Source organism: Dreissena polymorpha, chromosome 11, assembly GCF_020536995.1.
Source record: "Dreissena polymorpha isolate Duluth1 chromosome 11, UMN_Dpol_1.0, whole genome shotgun sequence".
In the NCBI taxonomy this organism is placed as follows: Eukaryota; Metazoa; Mollusca; class Bivalvia; order Myida; family Dreissenidae; genus Dreissena; species Dreissena polymorpha.
In genome coordinates, this window is record NC_068365.1 from 11931741 (window position 1) to 11945666 (window position 13926).

Here is a 13926-nt window from a genome sequence, read left to right on the forward strand (position 1 = left end):
TTTTATTCCCAAAGAACTTGCATGCCTTTTTTTTCTTCTGTACAGGCCTTGAGCAGTCTTCCATATGTTTTACTAAAAAAAAATATGTATATATGTTGAACTGTTTGTCAACAGAAGTTTTTTGTTGGGTGTTATAATCAGTTTACCAACATTTCAGGAAAAGCTCAATAATTTTGTATATGACATATTCTTTAACAAAAAGGAGTATGCTAGAAATTCATTATTTTCTTCCTCTGTAAATCCTAGTTGGAAAGTCTTATCCACTTAACATTTCTTCAATCAGGTGCAATAGTTTTACTGTAAGCTCTCTTTTCAAAATCAGACACAGAAATAAAGATCATTAAAGCTGTCAAATATGTCCACCCCTGCTCAAAGCTTGTTCAGGCTGTTTCCAAAAGATTCTCAAAAGCCTTTGCGTATCCTTGTAGTTACATGGGTGCTAACAGTCTTTTCCGCTTCTTTTTCAAGCATCCATATGCAAACATGTCCATGGGGAGGTGCCAATATTCAGGTTTGTAATCTATTTTATAGCCATCAGCATTTTGATATAGTCCTTGTTATGCTCTGGTACTGTATCAGTGATAAAGTCTCGAGTCTCATTGTGTACGAAGTTTAAACTTTCTGATTGCTAACCATCATACACATCAACAAAACTTTTTTTAAAGTTGAAACTCGAACATGTTTATTTGATGCTCATTCCACCTTTTTTGCATTTTGAAAATGTATTGAATCAACAATTACAACTTCTTTTTCTGCATGTAAAAAACAGAGTGTTAATTATTTACAGGTATCTTAATCATATAAAAGAGAAGTTTTTGTTAAGTTCTGAGCTGAACTTGTGAACAATTTGTAGTCTGAAAATTAGGTAGACAGTTCATAATTTACTCAGTTTATGAGAACCTCCCTTGGAATGAATTATTCTTCTGAAGTATTTGCATCTATCATATCTAAAAAAGAATAAACCAAGGGGAAAACTCATACATGCATTTTATGGTTTAACTATGTGTTTGAAAAGTGAACATGCCAAAAAATATTTCATTATTAAATGATGGTATGTACACGAGTTACTTCTTTGGCTTATATTCTAAACCTGCATAAAAAACTGTACACAGAGCCATTTATTTAAAAAAGAGTTAAAAATACTAACATTTCTGCATGCTAGTCTAAGCATTTTGTAGCTATAATAATTTATTCAACACAGAACAAGGCCATTTTTTCATTGTTTAAGACAATTAATCTTCTATTTTATTCCAGTTCTTCATTTTTATCTATCAAAAGTCATCTACATAGAAATGCTAACATTTTAGCCTTTCGGACTTTACATCTTTTGCTTATGACATGCTTAATGCTTCTGTATATTTCTTTAAAAAATTTCTAGATAGCTATGTCTATGTAATTAAGTAAAAATTCGTCCATGAAAATGTTTTGTCCGGAATATTTCAGCAATGTTGACCATACATGAAATTTATGGGAATTTTCTACCAAGAGGTTTTTCCCATATTATCATATAATTGCCCATCAGGATGATTTTTCACACCAGGCCCTTTCATTTGTTCCATTAAATACGTATTGTGCAAGTATATCAGTTCCCATCCAGCAACTATCACCCATACCAGTCATTTATCATACCACTACCAGTGTAGCATTTCCCATACCAGTCATATAGCATTTTTTCATAGAAGATACATGTGCAACTTGGTAAATATTTGACATAATCTACATAGTGTCACCACATCCCATGTTGACCATTCAGAAATCTAGGTTTCTTCAATAATGGAATCCGTGACTGTTAGCCGGGTTTGTGTAAAACCCATTTCCCATACTAATGATACTAATGGATTTCACCCTTGGCCAAGGTTCAACTTAGGGATAATAATGATATTCTATTATACATACGGGAATGTAGGAGTACATATAATATGTACATGTTGTAGTCTGATTATTTTCTGTTGTTTTTCAGGCTGAAGAAAAGCAGCAGGCAGAGGTATGTATTTGAAGCTATGCAGTAACAAGATGAAGAGTAAAACTGATTTATATGATATGAAATGTTTTGCAGATACCACAGTGTCACACTCAAACCTTCGTATACAATTTTGCACATGAAAAGTGTCAAAGATCAGTTACTAGCATTGTACAGTGCAATGTAATGCAAAATAGCTTTGCCCATCCTTAAACAGTTATTGGTATGATGGAGTGTAGTAGCAACACAAATTATTTATCAGCATGAAATGTTAGAACACTGCTTTAATAAATTCACTTTGAAGAACAAGGAACAAAGGAAATGCAATGCCATCACTTTCAATCTAAATTTTTGCAGTGAAATGTATACATTTTGTTCTGCCATTGCTTGTATACCTTATGAAAATAAATCACAGAATTGCGTAGGAGTATTTGGAATGAAAATGTGGTACAGTTTCTATGTTATACAGTTTCTATGAGATACTGCTGCTATTTGATACAGTTGATATGAGATACAGTTGGTATGAGATTCAGTTGCTATGAGATACAGTTGCTATGAGATACAGTTGCTATGAATACAGTTGCTATGAGATATTGTTGCTATTTGATACAGTTGCTATGAGATACAGTTTCTATGAGATACAGTTGCTCGGCCATACAGTTGCGGTATGTAATTTTTTAATGTGTATTACAGATCCGCAAGTTACGTCGAGAGCTGGAAGTGGCCTATGAGAAGGTGACCACATTGTCCACGCAGCTGAACACAAATGTACGTACCATGGAAGGTTGTGTTTCATCCCCAATCACCCCAACCTGTCTTCCAAAATTGATTACATTTCACTTGCCAAACTATGTTAAATTAAATGCTAAACACATTTTATATAGCTCAGTTGTGTGCTCAGTCATCATTGCCGGTTCCCACTTTCTGGTTGCATTTACCAACACTTTCGTGTTTGATATTCCCAAGAATGCTCTCTTCAATTTTATTCTAAGAAACTGACAGAGTTTTTTAAAATAAGTTTTATGGTACTAACAAAGTATTGTGTAACAGTTTTGAATGGCCCTGAATGTTTGTTTGAAAATAGCATGGATAGGTGTTATGTCATGATCCAGGTATCATAGATGGTTAAAACCATATCATATGTTTAGATTACTAAATGAAACTGTAAATTAAGACTGGCACATACATTTCTATAGAAGAAAAATCAAAGTATGTTATTAAAATGTTCATGTCTGCAGTGGCGATTTAAAATTGGATTGTTTGATGGAAAGCTTAACCCTTTCAGTGCGGGAACCGAATTTTGAAGGCCTTTGCAAACAGTTTGGATCCAGATTAGACGCCACAGAACGTGGCGTCTCATCAGGATCCAAACTGTTTGCTATCCTGATAGTATTCTTTGAAAAAAATCGAAAGAAAATGCTAATTTTAGAAATTCAGCAGACGACATTTTAGCAGAAGACAAATTTCCCAGCATTCAAAGGGTTAATACTTCAACTCATTCATCTAACAAGTCTTCACAACAAACGTTTCTGTCATATAATTCTTATTTTCTGAGACTGGCTGTTTTCATTTTTCTAATAGGTCAAGTATTAATAACACTCAAAAGAAAACCTGTGAATCTTATGCTTCAAGCAAGAAATATAGTTAGATCAAATATGCCTTTCTGTTTAATGTAGACTGGTGACTTTACTATGTTTGCCACAAATAGTCAGGGATTGCGCAATATAAGCAGTATATGAGCAGTGCTTTGGGAAAACAGGGCATAATGCATATAATAGTTACATATCCTCCAAGATTAGCCTGTGCAGTCAGAACAAGCTAATCAGCAAGGACTTTTTCCACCTTAACTGGATTTTCGCTAAGGAAGGAATTCTTTTTATGGAGAAAAAGTGAAGTGTCATCCCTGATTAGCCTGTGTGGACTGCACAGGCTAATCTGGGATGATTCTTCATGCACATGCATTAAGCCTGGTTTTACCAGAATGAGGCTCACATTTATTCTCCTTGTAATCTGTTTCTAGTTTTATTCCCAAAGAACTTGCATGCCTTTTTTTTCTTCTGTACAGGCCTTGAGCAGTCTTCCATATGTTTTACTAAAAAAAAATATGTATATATGTTGAACTGTTTGTCAACAGAAGTTTTTGTTGGGTGTTATATCAGTTTACAACATTTCAGAAAAGCTCAATAATTTTGTATATGACATATTCTTTAAACAAAAAGGAGTATGCTAGAAATTCATTATTTTCTTCCTCTGTAAATCCTAGTTGGAAAGTCTTATCCACTTAACATTTCTTAATCAGGTGCAATAGTTTTACTGTAAGCTCTCTTTTCAAAATCAGACACAGAAATAAAGATCATTAAAGCTGTCAAAATATGTCCACCCCTGCTCAAAGCTTGTTCAGCTGTTTCCAAAAGATTCTCAAAAGCCTTTGCGTATCCTTGTAGTTACATGGGTGCTAACAGTCTTTTCGCTTCTTTTCAAGCATCCATATGCAAACATGTCCATGGGAGGTGCCAAATATCAGGTTTGTAATCTATTTTTAGCCATCAGCATTTTGATATAGTCCTTGTTATGCTCTGGTACTGTATCATGTGATAAAAGTCTCGAGTCTCATTTGTACGAAGTTTAACTTTCTGCATTGCTAACCATCATACACATCAACAAAACTTTTTTTTAAAGTTGAAACTCGAACATGTTTATTTGATGCTCATTCCACCTTTTTTGCATTTTGAAAATGTATTGAATCAGTTTACAATTACAAACTTCTTTTTTCTGCATGTAAAACCTAACAGAGTGTTAATTATTTACAGGTATCTTAATCATATAAAAGAGAAGTTTTCTGTTAAGTTCTGAGCTGAACTTGTGAACAATTTGTAGTCTGACAAATTCAAGGTAGACAGTTCATAATGGTTTACTCAGTTTTATTGAGAGGTTACCTCCCTTGGAATGAATTGTTCTGTCTGCTGAGCATTATTTGCATCTTTCATATCTATTATAGCTTAAGAATAAACCAAGGGGAAAACTCATACATGCATTATTATGGTTTAACTATGTGTTTGAAAAGTGAACATGCCAGTGGATTTTAATGTTAAATATTTCATTATTAAATGATGGTATGTACACGAGTTACTTCCCTTTGGCTTATATTCTAGACCTGCATAAAAAACTGTACACAGAGCCAGACTTATTTAAAAAAGAGTTAAAACATACTAACATTTCATTGCATGCTAGTCTAAGCATTTTGTAGCTATAATAATTTATTCAATTTTCATATTCCCTTTCATTATTCATTGTTACATATTATTAACCACAATTTGATAAATTTAAATATGTGTTATTTTTAACTGACTTTTTTGTTTTCTTCATCATTTCATGTCATCTCATCATAGAAGCGACCTAACATTCCTGTAAGTGCATTTTACACATTTTTATTTTCTTTGTTATGACATGCTTATGAATTTCTGATATATTTATGCTCCCCCAAAAAATGTTGGGGGGAGCATATAGTCGCTGCTTTGTCCGTCCGTCAATCTGTGTGTCCGTCCGTCCATGCAAAGTTTTTGTCCGGACTATTTCTCAGCAACTAATGACCGGAATTCAATGAAACTTTATGGGAAACTTCACTACCAAGAGGAGATGTGCATATTATCAGTGCATACTGGTCGGATGATTTTTCACAGAGTTATGGCCCTTTGAAAATGTTCCATTAACTGTACGTATTGTGCAATTCTTGTCTGGGCTATTTCTCAGCAACTAATGACCCGAATTCAATGAAACTTTATGGGAAGCTTCACTACCAAGAGGAGATGTGCATATTATCAGCGCATTCTGGTCGGATGATTTTTCACTGAGTTATGGCCCTTTGAAATTTTCCATTAACTGAACATATAGTGCAATTCTTGTCCGGGCTATTTCTCAGCAACTAATGACCGGAATTCAATGAAACTTTATGGGAAGCTTGACTACCAAGAGGGATGTGCATATCATCAGCGGATTCTGGTCGGATGATTTTTCACAGCCCTTTGAAATTTTCTATAAAAAAATTATTGTCCCCCCAACTACTGTGCCCTCAAGATGTTTCCTTTTATCTGAATATATAGTGCAATATTGTGACAAAAAAAAACTTTGGGGAGCATCACCCATCTCCGATGGTTTCTTGTTTGATTGATGTTATAATCATTGGTGAATATTGTAATATTGTGCCGAAATTGCGTTCGCCGCCAAGGAGTTGCGCCTGTGTTAAGGCTGGTTGGGTGCAGATTGAGATTTACGGTACCTTCAAAAGCATGCTAAAATGACTCTGAAGTACTCGTTCTTCGATTTAGTAATGTTCTCTATAAAATGTCTAAAAAGAATGGCTTTTAACACAGCTAACTTAAAATACGGTTTTCGGTTCGCTCATATTAGTGGTTCAAATAACCAAATATAAGGCTTTAAAAGACTGGTGAACGATTTTTACGATGTGAATGTGATATCAGTATTGAGCTTGGAATGTCTTCCAGAATTTATTTCAATGTATCTTTCATGTAGACTATATATAGACGAAATTGAAGTAGATTTATCATTGATAAGGCATGCAATGTTACTGACGTTTCTTAATTATTAGCTTAAAAATGAAATTTGTGTCTCTCAGATTGATGCTTTGGTGGTATGTGAAATGTTCATTACAGATTTTTATATATAAAAAATAAAGAAAAAGTATTGATAACATTGGATAATTTTTGTTATTCCGACTTTTAGTGCAGAAATTCTTCATCATCTTAGATAAGAGAAACACAATTTTTCAAACAAATTTTATATGCACACTGGAAGTGATCCAACCTTGCAGGATTTGCACAGAAGTTTCCTACATTAGTTTTGTCATTTCATTGGTGAAACTTTCTAGTTTCTAAGGAACAAGAGAAATGGACAAAGTTGTTGTATAAGATTGATTTATAGGATTTAGATAAGAAACATTGTACTTCTTATTATTTATTACGGTAGGTACAGAAATGCACGTAGTGGCATGTTATATGTTGTACTGTTGTTATTCATATGCATGCCTTTTGCACACTTGTTTTTATCTTAGCTAAATTCTATTATAAAATTGTTTTTAAAAATGACCAAGTATTGCAAGGTCTTTTGCTTGGTACAATGAAATATAGTATCTGTCACCCATTCTCACCATGTTTAGGTTTAATTTGATTTAAAAGCATTCATTTTTCATGAATCAAACTGAAGATTTTAAATAAGAATGTTGTAAAATTGGCAAAAATAAGCCTAAATGGGTCTAACTTTTCATAGTCAAATACAAACATGATGAAGAAGTTTTTACATAATTTTTGCGTCAACAAATATAAGAGACCAATATTTTATGTAACCTTTGTTTTAAATCATGAAACTTTTTGAGAGCAAAACATACTGCTAGTTTGTTCAAACTATTGTGCTGCATTCACAAATTAAACAACAAATCCATGCACATGGTCAAGTATTTTGAAACAACTCATTTTGCAGCAACAAATCACACAGGGGATCAATTATATAAAGGTGATGTAGCATACATTTATGATTAACCTTTCATTAATTGGAGATGAGCATAGAACAGATTGTTGTGCTTTGAAAAGTTACTTAGCTTAGAAAATAAACTTGAGCTTCTAAATGTTATTTAGCTATGAAAACATGATTGAGCTTAGACAATGTGAAACTTTCATGATAATTATGATGGTAATTAAAAAAAAAATTTAAGAAACACACAGCAGCTCAAAAAAAGGAACTCCAGCTTAGAAAGTATGATGTAGCATAGATCTCAAATGATTTAGAAGAGAATAGGATATGATTGAGCTTACAAAATATGATTGAGCTTGATAAGCCAAAGCAATTATTGGAAGTCTTGTTATTTAACTAAGAGGGCAAGAAGCCAATCTTTCAGGTTCTAGACTGGATTATCCACAGGCATCTGCTATCTACATTTTGAAACATTCTATTTATTCATGGTCTACAACCATGCAGTAATTATATATACCACCTGAGCATTCTTGACTGCTTTGCCACCTTAATGCCAGGGTGGGACTCTTTTCCTACTTTTTACCGGTTATCTAAATATTTGTGGTAATTTTGTGTTTAGGTTCATTAAAGATAATTAGGTTCATTGTTGTTGCAGGCCATCCACACTTTAACCAATACACCTGTTAGCCCATCTTCAGCTCAAAGTTTAATGAACTGAATAATGTCTTTTGGACAATAAATACCTAGTCTAATTAGGTTCCATCTATTTATTAATCTAAGTATCAGTGTTATAATTTAACTTATTGCTTGGTAATATTATTGTTATCTTTGGCAGGATGTATAAACAGGAATTCTTAGTTGGTATGCAACTTGATCAAAACGTACACCTGTTCAATAATGTTTTAACTGATGCCTTTGCTGATACCCTTGCTGCTGGTTTTGTTGTCTGTGCTCTCATTCTGATGTGGGATTTAAAGATTACTGCACAAGATGTGTATAACATGGAAGAAGAAATAAAAAACTTTGCTTCAAGGCAGAGGAAATAGCATAACAGAACAAGATAACAAAAGAAGAATTGTTCTTACCATGCCTTTTTTCTTCTTCAAAGATAAGGGCTTTGCTCTGGTTTCAACCATTGCTCCAATAGATTCAGGTTTTGTAACCTTTGATATCAAAGGATATCATTTCATTAGGTGTGGTTGTGGTATTGCTTAAAATAACTGGTATGTTCATGTTAAGTCATTCAGAAGTATTATGTTTACTGATTGTGCTTTTAATTTGTGCTTTGCGCTTTATGGTTTCTCAAAGGCATAATAATTATTGATAATAGGACTTATAAAAATAATTCAATAAAAACACTCACCAGTGGATTAATATCTGCAAAAAGGTTTACACGACTTATTTGTTAGGATCTTTGGAATTTATAAATCATATGTGTACCATACTTAGCTAAAAACAAAATTCATGAAATCTTGAACTAATCATGCTTACTTTGGCTGCCTGCACAACCATTTCTTGATGTTGAAATAAATGGACTGAAGAAGCAAGAAATCAGGCCATCAACTGTCATCTTTGATTTTATAAGACCTTATCATGGTGCTGAGAATTCTATGACTGGTTATTTTACATGGCATTCTCTGTGGAATTTTCAGAGCCTTAGAAATGGCACAAATAGCTATTCATTTATTAGCAGTGGTTATAATTGGCTTAATGTTATTAAATACTTTTAATTTGAAACTTTGTTATCGAATTGCATTAATACAGTACCAAAATATATATGTTACCAATTTTAGTGTGGGAATACATGCTTTATGGATTATATTTAAATAAATGTGGATGTTACAGCATTTGCATTGAAAATATACACTGTCATAATTAATGTTTAACTTAAATTTCTCCACTGATTATCACAATCAGAACTATCAAGCATTTGTCAAACAGATATTTAATTATAAATACAAAAATAAATGAAAGAAACAAATGAATATTGATAATTATGAGCCATCTATTATATTAATTGAATCTTTTAAACACGTAAGTCTTACAGAGGCGTGGGGGTTATTACCTGTAGGAATGTATTATGTGCTAATTTGTTTTTGTAAACCATGGTCAGACGTTCAGGCAGAAAGTGTCCGCCAGATCCGCTGAAACAATTATGGTTAATTATGGTATTTGGACCATAGGATTCGGCTCATGATATGAGATATCTGTCTTGATTGTTTGTTTTCTCAAACACATGATGTTTTGAATGCAACCTGGAGGAAATAAAAAATTGGCAATTCTATGATGTTTTGAAACCTATATTGCTGTAATAAATGATTACATTTGCACTAAATGTGTATGCCTGCCAGGTGGAATGTGTTAATGATTGTTGCAGTTTTAAAAGAATGTGATGGGAAAAACAAGAGTATGGACATTTTATAGTATTGAAAGAAATTGGAATAATTTACTTGACCCTTTATCATAAATATATACAATCTTTGTGCATGTTTTTTTTCTCAGGCAATTAATTTATATCATGATGGTATAAGTAGCAAGGTGTTTTCTGGATAACTAACCTGGAATTTTGACAGCAAAAAATCTAGTTACTTGAACTGAAATGTACCACAAATGAAGCAGAAAATCTAATGCAGTTAAATCTTGGTGTTTGAAGTGAATGGAATGTGATGATGTATCAGGGATATTGTAAACCTGCTAAAAGATCAGGATTACCAGATGATGGATTGTTGAGAGGATCTTGGTGGGAAACATGGATGATTTATAGACTGAAAAACTAAAATAAGTTCATCTGTGGGTTAGAACTAAAATAAATTAACCTGTGTGGTAATAATTGCTTTTTCTTATTATGTTACAAACAATGTTGCCATGCTTGTTTTGAGAGAGTTGGATAATGGACATAATGAAAAACAAACTACTAGTATGTACTACTAGGATGTGACACTTTTGTGGGGTTTTTGATATATATTTAAATGGTCGTATCAATGTGAAGAACAATATAGTATTACACGTTATGACATGCTGGACAACTGTTGTTCTCCAAGCAGTGCTTGGGGGGTAAGGCATTGTTGTTTACTTTATTTTAAATACTTTCACAGACAACACAAAATTTATACATTCAAGTGTTCACATGAATAAATCTTTTTAAAAACCCAACAAGATTTAGATATCAGTGTCAAAGGTCACGATGGAGGACAAGGGTCACAATAGTTTCTGTGCCCTGGACAGTGAAAAGCAGTATTCTGAGTCCAGTGGTCCGAGGTGCAAATCTCTCTATAACGAGTGGAAGTGTCCTGCGTACTACCCGTATCATTCCTACAAGAAGACAAAGGCCAAGAGTGATGTAAGTAGGATATATAGAAAAAGGTCAAGATGGATAGGTCAAATTTGGTAATTTTTTCTACATAGGCAATGTTAATTATAGTGACTGAGTGTCAGGAATGTTGATGTAGGACAGGTTAAATTTAGTTGTGTAATGAAGTGTTACAGAACTTGTGTTTGTAAGGTCAGTGTTGAATATGGTGTAAATAAAGATTACCATTGTTTTTGTCATTATTTTTCAAAAAGATTTTTTGAATATATTGCAGCAGTTTTGTCTGTATGTTTGTCAACAGGGGTAGTCCAATTACTTATCTATACCATATTATGTTATTTTCTCTAGATTATGTGCACAAATATATATGCTGTATTAGATATTGGTAATGTGTGCCAATTTGACCTTGAAAATAATAAATTGTTATTAGTAAAAGAAATTTCCAGTACGGTATATCATGTATATTTTTATTGCAATAATAAAGTAAGACATTCGTGGTGGAAAACTAAGTATTGTCATTCACCAAGTATGTATGTATGTGTTAAGGATTACCTATCAAAGTACATAAAAGTTTTTAAAATGATCCATGTTTCTGAAAAAATTGCAAATATCTACTGGTGTTGCTGTAGTGATATTATTCAGCATCTGTAATGCTGGTTGTGGACTCATCTGATATTCATTCAGATACAATTCATTTGATTTCTACCCATTTGATATTACAATTTCCAGGAATTTAATTCATTCTTGAATGTGCGCAAGGTATCTTTTTTGCAACCCATTTTAAACTTAACACGGTAATGGTGTAAATAAAGATTACCATTGTTTTTGTCATTATTTTTCAAAAAGATTTTTCAGGAAGATTTTCATAATTTGTGTAAAAATGCTCTAACTGATCCAAAAAAAAGTTTAAAGAAAACAATAAAAATGTGTGAGACAGGAGATTTGAGACCAAACATTTCAAGAACCATATACCAATATTGTGATACAGTTACTTTAAAGGGAATATTCAACCACTTACAAAAATACAACATTTTATAAGGTTCTAATCTCTTCAGCCTTGCTAAATGTTACCTGTATCAGTGTTTGGAGGAAACAGGTATCTGTTATGATATTCTGGAGATGATAAGTGTCTAATGAGCCACAGAGCAAGGGTGTTTTCTTGGAAGTGATTGAGATAAGATCCAGGTTGTAGGTAGATAAGAATGCTATATTAGGTTGTTGCATGTAAGGTGTTCATTGACACACATTCAGACATTTGTGCAAAGGAGAGGTAAATATCTAACGGCCAAGACCTTTGCTCTCCCGTTTCCCCATCAAACAGGGGAAGAAGGTAGCAAAAAAAACACAATAAAAATCATCAAAAGAGAAAGGACAAGCAATAGGCAGTCTGTACAACACAAAACTTGCATACAATTTTACAAACATACAAGTATAGAGTTTTCAAAAATGTATTTTAAATATAATACATTGTAATGGACTGATCAATAACCATAAATACTTAAACTTTTTAAAATGTAACACTCATGCACCATGAAAGTATGCATACTTTGACTAGAGTTTTAAGAGTAAAAAGATCATAAAATGATAAAAACTTGGTTCAGCACAGAATTGAACTTAGCATTGTAAGGGATGACATGAGGGAAAAATGATATTCCAGTGTGTTTATTATTTAGTCCACTTAGTGTGGTACTGTTTGTAATATTATGTATAATGTGACACATAACCAATATCAGTTCCTTTTTGCTATATTCGTGTTAATCATAGTAGATGATTGGAACAGCCATCAGGGGGTACAGATCTTGAAGACAAACATTTTAGAATCACAGTTTGACTTTATGTACATTGATATACATCAGGCTTATCATTAATGGTACCTTTTGTTCCTTTCCAAAAGATTTTAATGTCCCACTCTCAATAATTGCTGGTTTGACTTATTAGAACTTTTACTTAAGTATATAGGTAATAATTGCCTATCAAATACAATGATTGATATTTATTATACACCAGGAACATTTGATAAATGCTTGTGAGGTAGTTATTTCATTACAAATTGAGTCATTTTATGATGTCGACTGCTACTTCTCAGGAGTGCGTGTTATGATTAAAGACGAATTTGATTTCAGTACAGATAATTCAGTATAGCCATGATGTATTCTTTGAGTAAGACTTACTTCCCTTGTATAATTAATGAATCATAGAGATGTCATGATGGATGCAAATGTTTACTTTGCAAGTGTTCCATGAAGTGTGGGTTGTCCAAACTGTCACAAGCCAAATATTGGTTGCTTGTGATGCAAGGAAAAGATTGCATGCTGTTAAATTGTGCACTTCAGTACATGACAGATCTAAAGGATAACATTACCAGTGTTGTGGTTAACCTTTTTCGTTTGCATTGATGGCTTTCTTGGAATGCAAGACACTTTCTGTTTTATATTTTAATTGATTATCTGTAGAGTAAAGTGAAGGTGGTTAATTGGGTGTGTAAGGTACTGAAAGTTAATTGAGCACTTAATTGACCAAGGGCATGGCATTGAACAACTAGTGGGAATCTTGAGTTGCTATCAGAAATCCCTGATATAAACAGGCTTGAGTTAATTTTTTGCCTTTGGTTTCATTACCATTACATACCTATTGTGTTGTGTTTTTTTCAAAATGCGATACACAAATTTCAGTGTAATTATAAATGATATTAAATACAGTATCCCTGATAGAATGTTAAAATGCATCATACTTATAAAACAACTTAATTTCATAATTATAAAATAAGGGATAGGGACATTTGTATGTGTTAATTTTCACATGTGAGTTATTATACCCTGTGGTTTTCACCAGTATACTGGTGATTGTAACGCAATATCCATTTCACAGCACATTAAGTTCAAGTCCAGTTTTATAAAGAATCATATATACAGCATATGGCTTAAAAGACTATCAATAACATTTGCATGACTGCATTTATATCAACTTCATACCATTTTAGACCTTGGACCACAAGATTAAAGGAAATGTATTCTTTAGCAAATGAAATATAGCAGAAACTTAAAGATATGTTATCTGATTGATTCCAACATGGAGATGGTTCTGACACATATAATAAATACATTTTCTGATTTCATCTTATCTTTGCAACACTTATGATTTGGCTAGTGGCCATCAAAACAATAGGGGGTGA

The 13926-nt window shown here is 32.8% G+C and overlaps 1 protein-coding gene across 6 annotated transcripts in view; it reads left to right on the forward strand.

The window, feature by feature from the left end:
- Positions 1-13926, forward strand: part of LOC127849524 (neuron navigator 3-like) — a 200169-nt gene that overhangs the window by 118951 nt on the left and 67292 nt on the right. For 4 of the 6 annotated variants that reach the window (XM_052382148.1, XM_052382145.1, XM_052382149.1 and 1 more), the window contains 3 exons: positions 2654-2728; positions 4443-4484; positions 5350-5367. In XM_052382148.1, the coding sequence (XP_052238108.1) occupies positions 2654-2728; positions 4443-4484; positions 5350-5367 (135 nt within the window). Of the gene's footprint in view, positions 1-1960; positions 1985-2653; positions 2729-4442; positions 4485-5349; positions 5368-13926 lie in introns of all 6 variants that reach the window. The other 2 variants (XM_052382146.1, XM_052382147.1) reach the window with 2 other exon arrangements.